The sequence below is a fragment of the Lygodium microphyllum genome, chromosome 1 (genome assembly GCF_053477565.2).
Source record: "Lygodium microphyllum isolate KBCC chromosome 1, Lygodium_microphyllum_v1.1.10, whole genome shotgun sequence".
NCBI classification, from domain to species: domain Eukaryota; kingdom Viridiplantae; phylum Streptophyta; class Polypodiopsida; order Schizaeales; family Lygodiaceae; genus Lygodium; species Lygodium microphyllum.
In genome coordinates this window covers 13,461,034-13,478,811 of record NC_141135.1, presented here as the reverse complement: position 1 = coordinate 13,478,811, position 17,778 = coordinate 13,461,034, and the positions used below count along the sequence as shown (strand labels likewise).

The window sequence follows — 17,778 nt, the reverse complement described above, 5'->3', positions numbered from 1 at the left end:
GAGCTTACCAAGCTGTCTGACCTTATCTGCTAGTTCATCCATTGCCAGACCTTCTTCACCAGCCAATGAAACAGCTTCATAAAGTGTATCAATTAAAGACTTGTCAAATATTTTCCAGGAAGTGCCAAGATCTTCACAAAATTCCACCCCATAAGAGATCTGTGTCTCTGACAGACTCTGGGAATTCAGACTCTGCTTACTGGTCTCACAACAGGACACACTGACCAATGACTCTGGTTCAGAGTCCAAATCCACAGTTGATGCTGCAGGGGAGACATGTCCACTCTCCGCATACTCCAAGGATGTATTTTCTACAGAATCCAAAGAGAGCATCTTTTCTAAGGGTATGGACACAATATGAGCTTTGACTTCTATACCAGGAAACCCTCTTTCCCGGCGCTGTGTAATTCCACCTTCCTCAGTTCCTCCAAACTTTGGTTTTGGTGTAAGAACCTCTTTTACATAGTCAGACATGTCGCGCTTCCGTTTTCTGGCAAGCTCATCATGATCCCTTTCACCAATTCCTTTCTCAGGCATAAAAGGTAAAATAGAAAGCTCCCCCGATAACACAGCTGCAAAGAGCTGAAAGAGTTCCCCCCACTCTTTATCAGGCTTGATCAATACCCAATCTTGCTCAAGGTTTTTCTTTTGCTCTTCAACCCAGTTCTGGAACTTTTTGGACTCAGCACTTGTCATAGCACTGAAATATGAAGCTCCCACACTTTGATAGAATATCGGTGACAGCACAAAAGCACGAGATTCCTGTTGCACAGCCTACCAACCAAAACAAAACAAAACAAAGACCTTGTTATGTTCATACAGAGCACAGATAGCAAAAGCAGAGAATTTACTGCAAATAGGAGACATACCACCATGCCCCGATCCTTCAGAAACCTGAACGCAGTAAATATATCAGATTCCCTGCATCGGCGGAGTGCATCCACCAATACATTAGAAATTTCCGACTCCACAGCTGAGTTCAAAAACACTAACTTGATCAGCTCAACAGCCACTGCAGCTCCCACAGATTTCCGAACAATTTCACTGCTACTAACATCTTTGAGTGTAGTTAGGCTTAGCAGTTTCTTGCGTGTTTGAACACGAGTTGGACGTGCCCGGTTGCCCCCAACACTTCTTTGATATGCAGGAAACTGTTCACTTGATGAGCTGCTCATTATTTGCCCTTCCAGAATTTCTGTCACATTTGCTGGACGTGATTTATTTTGCAGAACTGAAGTTGGGTCATTACTAGCCAATTTGTTTTCTCCTGAATCATGACCAGCAGCTTTTGAGTTTCTTGGCTGAATGAAAGGGGATTCCACCATCTTCTTCACAGAGCTTGCTCGTGGAAAGTTCTTGCACTGAATAACAGCATCCAGAGCAGTAGATAAGGAAGGATCATCAAAATTATCCCATGCAAAGCCTCCATTAAAAGTTGCATCAAGCACCTGACTGCTGTATTGACACTTATCTTGACTATTCCTCATGTATTGAGAGCGTAGATACTTAGTATACCGAGCTGCAAGAATATTACATAAAGTCATCATAGCTTTTCGGGCTTCAGGAATCAACTTAAGTAGAGCCATTCTTCTTCTGCATGTCTCAGGTGCTGCAGGAAGCCCTTGTATCAAACTCCAATCGACACGATTATATCTAGCTCCTACAATAGCCCTTTGTCTTGTGTAACATGCTATAAGAACTCTGTCACAATGCAAGAAAGCATGATGAATGAGTGATTTTCAAGCATGTGCACTACTATATTATAATCACTACTAACGCAAAGAGGTAGTAAATAAGACAACCAGAGATTCTATAGACTGTCTTCCACAATACAGAATTTCCAGACTATTTGGTGTCATGGACAGGAACATGATTCTTTGCAAAAGCATTTAATATAACTACAAGAGACTCATTAGAATGTTATACTGACCTTTCAGAACTACTTCTCCACTTAAACTTCTTGCCTCTTAGTGGCCTGAACTTCTTAACGATATGTATATTACCAGCGTCTACCTCATCTCTGCCTTCATCAGCCTCTACATGATTTTCTGTTTCCTTTTCTATTTTCTCAGGGGAAACATTATCTGTTCCCCAGTGATGCTTTCTCTTTGAAATCTGTAGGCTAGCAGTTTCAAGTAGTCCTTCACATGAAGCCGGTCGCTTTTTTGACAGGCTTAAATTTCTAGCTCCCATTGCTATATCTATACGTGAAGAGCCTAATGTTTCATCCATTAAAATATGTCTCTCCTGCAGTCGAGCCTTCTGGTTCTTCTCGTATGAAACTCTTAAAACCTGCGAGGTACATCAAGCAACCATCAAAATGAGAACAGAAATTATATTCATAAGAAAATGTTTGAGTAACTCAGATAGCAAAAAGGGAAAGAAATTGAAAGAACGGTTGCAAGAAGCACCAGAAACAAAAAATAATAGTACAGCTTGGCATTGTCTGTGTCATATTCTCAAGGGTACAAGTTTGCCAAAAGACAGATGCCAAGATAAGGAAAAAGAATGCCTGATCTTGAGAAAGAAGATACTATATCTGTCTCCATGCTGATGGAGGCAATACTCACCAAGGCAAGAATCAAAAAACAAACCTTCAGCCCAGGTAGGACCTATAATGTTAGTCCTAAATGGAAATACAAAACCCACCATGGAAGGATCAAGAAACAAACCCATATACGAGATGTTTCATATTGAGATGCTTTGGATGCTGTGCTAAAAGAAAGCTTGAGTGAGTGTAGAATGTAGCAAAGTAAATGAAAGAACGAAGTGTGCAGCTTATCATAACACAATGTAATACAAATTCTATCAATCTGGAGTGCTTGTACAAACGATTTTGTATTACAAATGAGAGAGAGAGAGAGAGAGAGAGAGAGAGAGAGAGAGAGAGAGTATATTAACGTCTCTAAAAGGCCAATGTGGCCTATGAGACCAAAGCAGTACATACAATGATGGTGTGTTTCTCATCTGGAATGAGAAAAAAGATGAAAAACATGCCTATAAGACTGAAAAAGAAATGAAGTAGTGTCCTATAAAAGGGGAAACATGTCAGTGATCTGAAAGTGAGAGTAGAGAAAGGAAAACTCTCCATCAATGATATGTCTGTTCTCTAGGGAGGTGTATCTCTGCATGGCTGAGGCGTCTTGGCATCTGTCTCCTGTGGCGCTCAATGATGGCTTTAATTTGTCTGTGGTGTGGATGTCTAGGCCTTCGTCCGGGTGGATGTGGGCGCCTAGACCGGCTAAGTGCCACTGCTCTATCCAAAGGGACACCTACAGAGGATGAGGTCCAATGATGATGTACTCCTGTAGGCTGTGTGGCAGTAGTAGTGGTATCTGCCATACTCTGTCGTGTATCAGTGAAAAAGTCAGTGACTGCTCTCTGTTTATGTGAGCCGAGCTGTGGGGGCCTCCTACTCCGTAGAATTGTTGCTCTGCGCCTCTGGAGCTCCAAGAGGAAAAATCCCAAGCATCTCTGATCCTCAAACTGCATGATCCGTCTCAAGGGTCCAAAACCCTCTCGAAACAGACAGTGGTATCTACCTCGTATGTCATAATATACAGTGCATCAGCAAATGTAGTGTTCCTCTGTCTCTGGCTCTCTGTCGCATAGTGGGCATATGCGTTCTTCTGTCTGTATACCCTCCCATCTGCCTGTCTCAATCCTCAGGTGGTGGGATGAGGTGCGGATCTGACCAATAACTGTGCGTAGTCCATGAGGCAGTTGTGTGTCCATGTAATTGGGTCGGGTGATGAAACCATCCTCAGAGACCTGAAGGAAGTGGGTCTGGTAGTGTGCCATCCTCGTGCCATGGGGGGAGGGGGGTCGGATCCAGGTCTTCTCCGTATCTAACTTCAGTATGTCTGCTCTGATCACATGGTTTAGCTTTGATCGGCTTAGGTCAAGTGTAGGGCAATCCAGGCTATAGCCGAAGGGGGGTAGTCTGTCAATCTGCAGCCCATGTAGACTCATCCATGTACTCATCTGAGCATACCAACAGTGTCTGTCACTGTCTGCTGCTAGTTGTCTAGAAGAGGCCAAGGCTAGCCGTGGGTATCTGTCTTGGGGGAGCTCCCATTGTCTATGTATGAAAGTCACTGCCTAGACCAAGGCTTCAGCCACCATGGGTGATGCTCCCAACTCAGCTCTAATAATCTCATGTGGGGTCGAGCTCTTCGCTCGTATCATGCGTGAGATCATCATGACCAGTGGTCTTTCCATATGCTCCCATCTGTCATAGTATCCCTTCTCTGGTCCATCCTGGTCCCTCAAAGGCTGTCTCCTCGTGTGAAAGAGACTCGGACCCCAAATAGCTGCCCCATATAGGAGTGTGGGTGTCACCAGGGTGTCAAAAAGCCACAGTTTGGTGCGCGGCTCATGAAATTGTATGTGAGCACATTGCCTCTCCAATGCACCTAAGGCTGCATATGCTTTTGCCAGACGAGCCTCTGATGTCTCTCTCCAAGAGAATTGTGGTCCTTTCAATGTGACCCCCAAATAAACATACTGCCTAACCATCTCCACTGGATCTCCGTCAAAAGTAAATTGGTGCTCAGCTCTTGTCACCCAAGCAGCTGAAGTGTTAAATACCATAACTTTAGTTTTCCCAAGGTTCACCTTCAGATCTCTATCTCTGCAAAAAGCTGATAATGCATCCAAGTGTCTATTTAGTCCCTCAGGTGAGTCAGATATAAGTACAATATCATCGGCATAAAGCAGTAATGGTATCAGCACTCCAACTAGGCTAGCTCCGGCCCCACCAGTCCTATCCACATATTCTGAAATTTCATCTATATACAGCCCAAAAAGTGTCGGTGAAAGTGGACAGACTTGTTTCACCCCAATGGTACTATTGACTGTATTTGAGATGCCCTCAGGTGTTCGTACTCTGCCTGTCACTGTCTCATACAGGGCATAGATACTCCACTGTATCTCTACGGGCACATCAATGTCTTGCATTCTTCTCATGAATCTAGCACGTGGCACTGTGTCAAAGGCCTTGCGAAAGTCCACAAAACAGCAATAGATCTTTTTCTTGAATGCCTTGCCTTCTTCGATGATTGCCCTCAACGTAAAGATATGGTCTAGAGTTGTATATCCCCTCCTGAAGCCAGCTTGGCCTTTTGACCTCAGGCCATGCATCTCGGCCCATTCACTCAATGCTTGTTCCACGATAGAGCCATATATCTTAGCCAGCATGTGTCCGATCATGATAGTTCGGTAGTTACTAGGTAGCGCGGGGTCTCCACTCTTAAAGAGCGGCACAATAATATGGTCTGACCAACAGGTTGGAAATCCCTCACAAACTGCCCTATTAAAGATGTGAGCCAGCGTTGGTGCCAGAATATCACAGGCATGCGTGAAGTGTTCAGCCACTAAACCCTCATGGTCTTGGGCTCTTCCATTTTTCAGTTTCCATATGGCATTCCTCACTTTTTTTTCTGTGAAAAATCTGCAATTTGCTGGTCTTGAGGTTGAGGGGAGTGGCATAGGCTCTTGGCCAGGAATATCATAGAGTGTGCAAGCATATCCATGCCAAACATCCGGTCTAGTAATTTGTAGGGGTGGCTGGTTCTCGTGCATCTTTTTCCATGCTCTCTTGCTGTCCTGCCCCAAGAACATGGAATACATTTCTGTCTCTAGTCTGCTTAGGTATTCCCGCTTCTTTTTGCGTACCAACCGTCTGAAGAGTGTTCGAGCATGCTTATGTGTACATATGCCAACTGCCATCTCTCACTGAAAACGTGCTCGTGTCTCTCTGCACTCATCATCATACCAGCCATTCTGTGGAGCATTACCTCGTGGAGGTTTATCTGACGGCGTAGTGTGTGGGAAAGCATATGCTGCTGAAGTGTGTATTATCTCGGCCAACTGTCCTGTAAACTCATCCAGAGAGGCCTGTGTGTCTAGCTCCCTCAATGCATCTCGCACAGTAATGCTGTATATGTGTGAGGTCGCTTCCACAAAATCATAGCATGGTAATTTTGGTATGTGTGACTGTGCTTCGTGTATATGCCCATACTGCATTGTGAAAGCTAGAATAGCATGGTCTGCTACTAATCCAATTGGTCTGTTTGAGATTTCAAAACTTTTTATGTCAGGTAGCAAGTTGGGTGATCCAATCAAATAGTCCACTGTGCTTGACCCTTTCTTGTTATTCCAACATGTGAAGCCATTAGATCTTGGCCACTCTGGTAGCCCGTTAAGGATGGCCAAACCATGTGCACTTCCCAGTGCCAGTAGGTGTGTTCCATATTCTGTTCTCTCTCTATCTTGGGCTGATCTAGCTAATCCCACTTCATCTAATGCAATATCTCTGAACATCTCATCACTAGTGTCAAAGAAAGCAGATTGGTTGTTTCCTGTGCGTGCATTAAAGTCTCCTGCTAGTAGAACATCCCCAATTCTCATGTATCCCATTATGTCCTCATATAGTGGTGCATACGGGGATGTCTCTTTAGGGGCAAACTTAGAGTATGCAGGGGGAAAGTAGCATATGGCAATATACATGTCTCGAGTTCTGCTTGTACGTAACCTAATCCACATGTATCTTGCCTCTACATCTCTATGTACCACTTGGACTGTATCTCGGAGAGAGAGAGAGAGAGAGAGAGAGATGCGCCAATGCCTGACAAGGGTCAGCCTTGCCATGCGCCTATACCTTTTACGGAAAAAAAAAAAAGAGAGATGCGCCTATGCCTGACAAGGGTCAGCCTTGCCATGTGCCAAGATTGTGTGCCTCTGGAGCATGCAGGGTTTGCATGCACCTGCTGTCCCTGTGCTTACCCGTTGCCCTTGGGCATTCCTACTCCCCTGCACCCACAGCGATTCAGAGCCACAAACAGGTGGAGCCTCCTTGCTACTCCGAAACAATTGGGACGGGCTGCCTTATTGGATGTTCATCTTCACATGATAGATCTGAGAATGGTGCTTTTGCAAGCCCTTTGCATGTACAGTCATCCTTGGACTAATGTTGCAAATTTTTTTATTCAGGAGACTAGTATCTCCCATGGTCGCGAGATCCGCGAATCTTGGTGGCATGTGCTGAATTCTAAAAGGCCTCTTAAACTGTCACATTCATTTCTTCTAACTCATTTGATTCCCTCTTGGCAAGAGATACTTCACTTTACAGTTTGGCGTCCTCTTGATCTCCAAAAGGAAGCTAATTCATTACAAGCAGAAGCGTTGACCACATCCAAGCTGCACCATTAGCTAGATAAAGAATTGCAACGATATAAATTTAATCAAATGGTTCGATCACGGCTGCAATCGTTATATGATGCAAAAAGGAAACTTTGCATGCTAGCATCTTGTGGATTTCGTCGAGTCATGCTTGCACTCCTAAAAGTATGGGTGGTGGGGCTATACAGGACGTGCACACTCACATGGTTGCTCTTTGACTTCTCGGGTGCCTATAGCTGGAGTGGTTGATAAAGGTGCTACTAATTCTACTTTGAGGTTTGATACTAGTGGTAGGTTGTTGCCCTCTCGAGATGCGTTCCATGCTCAACAACATGAGTTTTTTGCCCCCCCCCCCCCCCCCCCCCGCATGCATCAATTGCTAGATTGCAAATGTTGGACCTTGTGAATGTGATTCATAGTGAAATGGAGAGATTTCAAGCTACTAATCAGTGGATGCAAAAGGGAAAGCAGTGATCCAATAGATCTTCCCCTCTTCATTGGGTAGACCATGCTAGCTTATGGGTGACTTTAACATGTGCATTGACCCTTCCCAATCTACCTCAAAGCATACTCTAATAGATAAGCCAAAAACCTAGGCTTGGAATGCCTTTGCAATGGATGTTCTAAGGTAGGACCTTTGGTCATGGCTTTCTCCATCGTCTCTGGGGTTTACATTTCACTCAATACAATATCGACCACGTGGTCTTGCTTGGACCATATCTATGCCATGCATGAGGATTCCTTTTCACCCGAAATTTAGGAAATGCAAGTGTTGCAGCAATATGCCTTATCAGATCATTTTCCTTTGCAACTTGATATGATTAGACAACCAGTGAATCCTTTCCAATTTGGGCAAGCTGCCCTTGCGCTTTAACTCATCCTTTCTAAGTCACAATGCCTTCAAAGGATATATAAGCCAACTGTTGGAAAGGTTTTTGTGTGATTTTCCATTGGAAAGCTTGGACTGCTTCTTAACCTACAGATGGTGGCAAGACAATATGGGATTTACCTTGCTTCCCTTACAAGGCAATGTTTGCATGCTGCGGAGGACATCTTGGGCTTGGTTCTTCTACTCATAGTTGCGCTCGTACGTAGCACGAATTGGTTCGTACCGTACCATACCGTACGAATTCGTACCAAAAAACAAGCTTTTTTTTTCTTTTTTTTTTGGCGTGGTTGTTGGTGGTGGTGGTGGTTTGGGTTGTTGACTGTTATTGTTGTTGTTGTGGTGGTGGTGATTTTGTAGCCTTGATCGATCAACCAAGAAAGGGGGTGGAAGCTTGATTAGACTCCTCATACATGTTTTGTTATGATTTATCCTAGAGCCAAAGGCCATACATAAGGTATTCAAGCAGTTCCATACGTTTCTAATTGATGTCCCATCATTTTTCACAATATGTTAGTGTCATCAATGAATAAATTCTGCACCATTTGAGAATCATCAAGTAGCTTAATCCTATTGATTTTACCTTTGTTCACAGCTCGTTTTGCACCACCCAACCCAAAGCATTAGTACACATTGCTAATAAAACTAGACCAGAGGATAGCTTGGCCTAATGTACCTTCTGAGAGTACACGAATTAGTGAATGTACCATCGGTAGTTACTTTAGCCTTAGCAATGCCAAACAAAACCATAACAAAATTCATAAATCTTTTACCAAAACCTTTGGTGGTTTGTTTGGTAACCGTTGGTCTCACAGGTCATTTTGGCCTCTTGTAGACGTTAATAAAGCATCTCATGTCATCTCTCTCTCTCTCTCTCTCTCTCTCTCTCTCTCTCTCTCAAGCATACATGCCTCTTATTTGTATGATCATTCATGTATGATGTATCCACTCCTATGTATGTACTCTTAAGTTGTAGCGCATGTTGCGCATGCGGCATATGTCATATAGGTTTTAGCGTGTTACCCTCAAGTATTCATCTTATATACTCCAATAGCATTGCTATTTAGACTTTAAACATCTGCTCTATCATCTATAGTTCAAAATAATGAGGTTTTTTTTTTGTACTAATATCGTACCGTACCTTATAAAATCTTAAGGTACCATTTAGTACCATATTTTATCGTACTGTACCGTACCGTACTTTTCGTACCTGACAACTATGCTTCTACTGTTGCTTGATTCTCCACATGATACTTTCTTGGTCTTGTTATTGACAAAGCTGGGCAGGCCTATACAATGTTTTCAGTAGCGATCTTATCAAGAGGCTAAGCTCTAGGATTTGACTGATGACCTTCGGGATAGTTCTTGCTAACAAACTCATTAATTTTTTCGAACTTTGCATGCTTCCCCTACACGGGAAAATATGGTGAGATTGCAAAATGCAAAGGGTCATATGGTTACGAACCCCCCAATCTATCGTAAGTATGTGTTGGGACTACTTTGTGGATCTCTTCGGCTCCCAGCAGGCATACTCTCCTCAGGTTACTCAATGATATCACCAATGAATTCTTTGAAATTCATGCATCCCTTTTGGCCAAGACACTCACATCCATGTGTCAGAAGGTGTGTGATTCGGGTTGCATTGCCTTTCTCATGGAAAGAAGGGGTCATTAAGTTGATTCGTAAAGTTCCTTCCCCTTCGTAACTTGTGCATTGCTGACCCATATCCTTAATGGGCACCATGTATAAGATCTTTGCAAAGGTATTGGAAAATCATCTTCATAAGCAACTGCCTGGTCTTGCATATCCTCCTTAGTACGGCTTCATTAAGGGTAGGAACGCTCTGACCAATAACCTGAATGCCCAAATGGCCATCAATTATGCGTGACATACATAGCAAGAGGTGGCTTTGGTAGAACTCGGCTTGGAAAAGGCATTTGATTTCCTAGAATGGTCTTTTCTTGTGGATCTCACACAAGCCACGAGCTTTGGGCCTCATATGTCCCTGTTGATCTATACTATCAATGTGGGGGGCGATTCGTCAAGACTACCCTCTAAGCCCTCTTCTTTTTGCACTTGCTATTCACTCCATTCTTTCTATGTTGTCACATCTTGCTAATATGGGACAATTGGCTGGTTTATCTCATCCTTTATCCTAGCATTTTGTTGGTGGTGCTACTGACACCTTCATGGTTCTGAAAGCGGATGCTTCTAATCTTCGCAAAGCTTTGGATGTTTGGAATTTGTTTGGTCATCCATCGGGTCTCCACATTAATGCAGCCAAATCATCCCTTGTTGCTTCCACAGGCTCCGATTTGTTGGATTTGGGATGGCAAGGTGTGGTTGTTCAACAAGGAGACATTGTTAGGTATCTTGGCTGTTCTTTGGGAGTGGATCTGCAGCCCAAAAGCTTGCTGAAATGGATCTCCCAAAAGCTGGAAGCCACATTTGTTTATTGGAAGTCTCAAGCTTGGCCCTTCCACGTACGCCTTAAAGTGGCACAAACCATTATGCTCCCTATGCACACTGACTTTTTGCCATTGCTGCCTTGGTCTAATGGATAGCTTGGAATCATGTTTGTGCACCAAAATCTATGGGGGATGGCATTGTTTTGGATGTGAAGTCCCATATGATAGCCCTTTGCTAGTCGCTTTTGCAGCCCATCTGTGCTTGTCAACAACCCTAGACAATTATTGCCACTTTTTTTTCCTTGAAGATCAGAGTCTTTGGCAGGGTGATACAAAAATTCCAGGTTCATGGTGGCATGTCCTTAATGCTAGGGTTCGGTTCTCTACAACTGCTTCAATTCTTCTCAATCGCTTGGTATGTTCATGGAAACTAGTGCTTTGCAAGATCCAATGGCACTCACCCAAGGATAGATTGGCTGCCAATTCTTTCCTAATGGAAATTCTAGTGGTACCCTGTATACTCTCTTAGGAGAACAAACCAGAACACAAACCAAAGTTTAATCGTATGGCTCACCTTGGATTTGTCCCGGTGGCTAATGCCTACTCTCTTGTCTTGCAGCACCCTCATGTCTTTTCACACTGTCAAACGGGTCTTCCAAGTCCCTCATGGCTACTATGACCTTTGGGGCAAGGTTTCTAGACTTTTGCAGGACCACCAACCTTTTTCTGCCCTAGATTCCACTTGTCCTTGGGAGGATTGGAACCTTACAAGCCTCTTGAGTCTCCAATCTTCTTCACTTAATCTCAATTACCACCTCATGATCAAAGATCATTCATGTTGACCATCAAGGCTAGTGCACTTTGGGGACTACACAAATCTAAAGCATGATGGAAGCTGACATTGATGGAGGGATAGCACAACAAGATTGGTGCATGTTGGTGGGTGGTCTTCCCCTTGCTTCAGCTCTTTGCCACTATGGTATTTCCAATGGGAACTATTTCTTCTATACTACTGCAATAGAGTCATCCCGTCACCAATTTATCTCCTGTCCTTTTGCTTCGAAAATTTGGCTCCTCGTTTCCGACACTTGGCATGCTATGGTGGGCACTAGGATGTGTCATTTTGATTGGGTCTTTGCTAAGCCTAAGCATCATGGTCCAACGCAACCCCATATGAAGTTTCTATTTCACTTTCTCAAATTCTAGGGCTACTAACATATTTGGGTCACTCGCAATGCATTCATTTTGTATATTGTCTCGGGCATCCAAAGTCACGTTACAAAGCTAGCATGCTAATACTTTATCTACAAAAGATTTAGTACCTTGGCATTGAGCAATCTCTTCAATGGCCCTGCCCTAATTTCCGTGCTCCTTTTTGTTCTTTTCTCGTGTGGCTTTTGTTCTTCTTCAAAAAAAGAGAGCTCAATTTTATGCATGATGGCCTAGAGCCATTCTACATCTTGTAATCTTCTAATTTTTTGTAACTAATACAATTACCTATTACGGAAAAAAAAGAGAAATACAAAGAGTTGTGTAACAGAGAGAACTACTTACGAGAGAGAGAGTGTGTGCGCATGTAGAGAGAGAGTGTGTGCGCATGTAGAGAGAGAGAGCTATTTACGAGTAAAGACAGAACTAAACTATTTGTTGCAACACTTGTCATAATATAATGTATTACAAATTCTATTGATAGAATTTTCTTCATACCGATACCAACCTCGGTCTCCACAATGACTTACAATTGGTTCTTGCATAATAGGAGGAGTAATATAGACAAAAATTAGACTCCTACAAAAATGGATTATACAAACCTACCACTGGGCTTCATTATAAAGAGTTTGAACTTTCAGCTATGTCCCAAGTGGATAGTCTTTCCTCTACTAAGAGGTGATAAATCTCGTCAACACAGTGCTCCATCTGAGATGCACCTTGTGAAGGAGTATAAGAGGAAGAAAAGTTGGGCCGTTGTGAATGATCCCCGAAAGAAAAGCTAGTAGATGAAGTGTTATTCTCCAAATCAAGACCATAACATTTCCTCAAGGCCTCCAGTCAAGAAGTAGCTTAAGAAAGCATCAAAGGATCTGAAGATGGAGTTGTTTGAGCCATCATGAATCAATTATGTGTCGTTCATGTATCTTGCACAAAACCAAGCTCTCCATGCTAGCCATAGGATACTCTTTAGAAGAGAGCCACAATAGATGGAAACCTACATGCAAAACGCAAAATGCAAAAACACAAACACAAATAGAAAAGAAAGGAAACTCTGATGTGAATGTATCAATGTTGTAAATGAATGATAGAAAGTACAAAATGCTCAAGAGCAGAGTTGTCCAACAGCCAATGGCTCTTGTGGGGGTGAGCTGAGGAAGGTGTGGACGTGTGTCGTCCACCAAAGACGGATCCCAAGTGTAGTAACCAACAGCCAGAAGAAAAGTGCTAAAAACACAAAAACGACCTATTGTAGATGCAAACGCAAATCACGCCGATGCTAGAAACGAAAGGGCAATATGCTGGTAACCAAAACATAGCAATCTCTAGGACTAGAATTGGTAAACACAGCAATACACTACCTACAGATGATGGCAGTTGATCATCGGTAATACTGAGAGGCTAGGTGATAACTATAGACTGCGTAGCAATAGTCGCTAGGGGCTGGACAGCTCGTGGAAGAGGGCTGATGGCCAAAACCTGCAAGACAAGGATAGGCTGAATGGTGGGCAACCTGTCTATTTAGAGATGCAAAAGGATCCTAGCAAATTAGGGTTTTGCTTATGGGACACAAATACTCTCTAGGACCACAATACTGCTTAATGAAACTTTTAGTAATTTGCATGTTTTCGGGCTATTTTAAAGAGCTAATCAGTTTGTAATGCATTTTTAGCTCAACACACCTTGCAATTTAATGAAGCTAGAGTATAGCCGAGATATTTTATACCTATGAATTCTCTAAGTTCCTCGTCCTTCATACACCTGAGTTTTCTCAACTCTACATCTTTCATTCGCTCTACATCTAGAAAAGAAATTGAAGAAGATGATGTGTTGTCCTGCTTGTTGAGGCTATAATGTCTCCTCAAGGCCTCTAATGATGGAGAAGATGATGTGTTGTCTAAACTCTACATCTTTCATTCACCCTACATCTAGAAAAAAAAGTGAAGAAGATGATGTGTTGTCCTCCTTGTTGAGGCTATAATGTCTCCTCAAGGCCTCTAAGGTCAGAGAAGCTTAAAAAGGCATTGTAGCATCCCAAGAGTAAGGAGTCTAAGATATTGTGAATTGGTTATGTGTCATTGGTGCATCTCGCATAAACCAAGCCTCCATAATAAACATAGGATACTCTTTAGAAGAGCAATGGCTCAAATACTATATGAAGAGACACTAGGGTGTACAAACTCGACTAAAACACAATAACTCATCAAGGTAATCGAGAAACATTTCAACCCCAAAATGTTTCACCCTTGAAACATTGTGTTTCACCCTTAAACGTTTCACCTTTGGGCAAGTCCCAAGTGAAATGCCAAGTGAAACAATTGAAGAACACTTATGAGATAATTCTCTTTATAAAGAATGAGTTGCAACTTACACATTTATACCATGCAAATCCTTTCATGTTAACAAACGATGTCTATCCTATGTACAGAGTGTCCAAAAATCCTCAAAAAGCAATAAAAAATATTGTTTTCATTTAAAAATCATGTTTCAATCAGCCATTTCACTTGGGGTCAAATAGCCAGAGACGAATCCGACCGCTGTAACCACAATTTGGAGCAGGCAGGCAGCAAAACAGGCTGTAGGAGTGTGTATCGGGCTGACAGAGACCTCCAGGAGCAGGATGGCAACAGTATGATGAGGCTGGACCAAAAATCCAGCAGTTCCAGCATCAAATCTGATCAAGGCAACAGCTGGGAAATCAAAAGCAGGGCTGCAGCTCACATGGCCTCTGTCCAGGGAAAAGAAAGTGAACAGCAGCCTGTCACATGACTGTAAGAGCAAAAAACCTAGGCTGGACAAGTCAGAAAGATGGGACAGATGCTATCATCACCCGATCTTAGATGAGGAACCAACCAAATTGGGAGAGTTTGCTTATGGGACATATAAATTGTTTGTTTGAGTTTTGGGGCTGTTTAAATGAGTTAATTAAGGTTTAATGAGAAAGGCTCCTTTTTTACCTTAACACTATATGCTCATCAAAGGGTTGTGCATAAGAATCCTTCAAAAGCTTCACAATGGAATCCAAGGTTGCAACTACGGGCTATGTCTCATGTGGACAATATTGATTTACTAACTGAAGGACACATTTTTGCTAGGATACAAAGATCCCATGCCCATATCAAACACAACCTCCATGCCAACAAATAGGATAGTTCACCAAGATCAATCATTTCAAATGTAGAGTAGAGTTGTGCCTTAAGATCTCTGCTATGGGGGCAATATCAAAGCCTGTGAACAATAGATCCTCTATACAAAGAAGTACATAGCTGACCCCCTCTCAAGTAATTTTGATATGAAAGTTCAGGTCATAGGGGTAGAATGGAAGCCATGAGATTGAAGAAAATTATCCATTCCAAGAAACCAAGAACATGGTGCTGCCAGAATAACAAGTATGTTGTGATACCATGTCAAAACATGCGACGAACCAAAAAGATAGTAGGGTTTTCAGGGAGAAACAGTGTGTGTTCGGCAAACTGAGAGAGAAGAGAAACTCTGAAAACACAAAAGAACAAGGTGATGAAACATTAAATCATGCTATGTGAAGAAAAGCTAATATAGGGGAGCCAAAGCTTTGAAGATGACTACGTTGTCCTGTTTGAACTGTCCTGTTTGAATCAAGCAATCCTTTGGGTAGTGAGCTATCAAAGTAATCATTGGAAGGTGAAGGATAGCTATCAAGGGAGCAAAGCATAGTCCTCTAATGCCATCAATGATGAAGAAAATGATCACTAGTTGTCAAGGGAGCAAAGCGCAATCCTCAAATGCCAAGAAGTGGGCCAACTGTCAAGGGAGTAAAGTGCAGTCCTCAGATACCAGGAAGTGGGCCAAGCTATAAAACGCCGCAGTAGAACATTGTAGGAGAGCGCTGCAGTAAAACACGGCAATAGAACACCGCAGTAGAACACAGCAATAGAATTCCGTAATAAAACACCGCAATAGAGTACAGCAATAGAATGCCGAAGGTAAACGCCACAATAGAATGCGGTAGTAAAACGCCAAGTGGAGATGGATGCAAAAGCCACAAACCGTAATGTCCTCCTCGCGAGATGTAAACAACAGGAAAGAGGATGGAGAAAGGAGAGAAGAATGTGGAAGAGAGTGAATGTGTGGGATGGTGGTGTGTAAATGAGAGGAGAGGCAGCCTATATATAGGCCTTAGCTATCTAGAGTGGTGCACCACTATGTCGGCACCCATTGATAAAGCACCCAGAATAAGAGTGCCAATGCTTTTTGGGGCTATCAACGTGAAACCCTAACTGAAGTGAATAAATTGAAGAAGAATTTCTCAACAGGTGCTTGCTACAGCCCATAAAGGGATTTCCACAAATGAAAGACTTTACCTTTATGGTATGAAAGAGTAAACCTAGGAGGTTGCTCCACATAGACTTCCTCATCCAAATAGCCATTTAGAAATGTGCTTTTGGCATCCATCTCATAGATGGACTAACCATGATGAGAGGCTAAAGCTACTAGCAGATGTAAGGATATCAATTGTATCGTAGATGCAAAGGTTTTATCATAACCAATTGGCAATGGCCTTGTTTTGGTCATAACCCTTGTACTGCATGGCAAGCTTTGTATTTATCTAAGGTTCCATCATCTTTTAGTTTGGTTCTAAACATCCATTTAGTTTTGATGTCCTTCTTGTGGCCTAGACTAGATGATCCACCAAGGTTCAAGTCCCCTTTTAGTCAATGCTCTCTAGCTTTTTTTCATGGGTAATCTTTATTCGGGATACTTTAGAGCCTCTTATCAACTATTTTGCACAAATTGTGCTAAATAATCTATCATGAAGACACATGCGGATAAGACAATACACACAAGCCTATATCTAGTGGAAGTATCTCCAAATCATGCATGGTCTATTGAAACCAGTGATGTAACATGTCCTTAAGAGGGGGCCTAGGAGTCGAAGTCAAGAGCTTAGATGGCACTATCTGAAAAAGTATAGGTTGTGGGATAGACTAAGAGATCTCTACTAGTCACGGAGGCTGCATGATGTCCATCTTGTCAAAGACAACATCTCTTTGTTCCATGATATGGTTTGTTCTAGGATACAACAAGAAACCTTTGCTTTTGAAGAGTAGCCTACAAAAATCAAGAGATGTACTTTGGACATTAAATGCCATGTAAGGCCTTAAAGGGGATATAAGAGACCGTCGCAATCAAGCACAAGTTCAAGATTACACTAAAGTGTTAGCAACTCAAACCATAGGTGCTCAGGGACCTTTAGTGCAAACAATATCGAGCGTGCCACGTTTATTACAATGTACTTCATACGCTCTACAACTCAATTCTAAGTGGGGGGGAGTTGGTAGAGGTGAGTGGCGTTGGATGCCATGCTCTTGTAATAACTCAAAAAATCCGTCCGAGACAAACTACCGCTATTACTTGTCAATATCCCAATACACACACCCATCTGATTTTGTACTAGCTGCACCCATGTGGAGAAATATGAGAAGGCTTCAAATTTGTTCTTTAGAAAATATGCCCACATATACCTCAAAAAGTCATCCACAAACCACTAGTTAAAAAACTATGTTGCTCCACGTACGATAGTAGTGGATGTTGAGCCACTAACATGTTGCGTCAACATGAATCAACCAAAGAGGCCCATCAACTCTCTGTGTATACTTCCAAGGATATGATTCGCAATGTCATTTCCCTAGCTTACACGCTTTATACACATCCTTGGACAATTTTAGATGTGGAAGGCCATTAACCATTTGAGGGTGTGACAACTCGTAAACAGAGTCAGCTAACACCCTGTCTCAGCTCAAGGGTGATCTGATACAATACACTAGTACAATGATGGGATATCATAAACTATACAACATAGAACCACCAAAAGCACCATGAATATCCAAGCAGTGAGTGGCCAGCCAACCACAAAGATGCCTCGGAGACTATCTAGCGTCGATGTCGATCATAACAGCACCACCTGAAAATAGAGAAGAATCATAGCATCTCTCTATGTTATGTCACCTATGTCACACAAGACATACAAGACCAATCTACCAAACATGTCTCTGAACATGTGACCATGGAAGCCCAGCCTTCGGCCAAAATCGCCAAAGTATCCCCTCATGTGAG

General features: G+C 42.6%; 1 protein-coding gene across 5 annotated transcripts in view; it reads right to left on the bottom strand.

The window, feature by feature from the left end:
* The window catches only part of LOC148040851 (uncharacterized), a 149,899-nt gene that overhangs the window by 87,071 nt on the left and 45,050 nt on the right, over positions 1-17,778 (bottom strand). For 4 of the 5 annotated variants that reach the window (XR_015689337.1, XM_087670380.1, XM_087670343.1 and 1 more), the window contains 3 exons: positions 1,931-2,292; positions 870-1,701; positions 9-774 (listed from right to left, as the gene is read on the bottom strand). Coding sequence is in view for 4 of the 5 variants with exons in the window: in XM_087670380.1 (XP_087526506.1) it covers positions 9-774; positions 870-1,701; positions 1,931-2,292 (1,960 nt within the window). In the remaining variant the exon portion in view is untranslated. The remainder of the gene's footprint in view (positions 1-8; positions 775-869; positions 1,702-1,930; positions 2,293-17,778) is intronic. The other variant, XM_087670404.1, reaches the window with a different exon arrangement.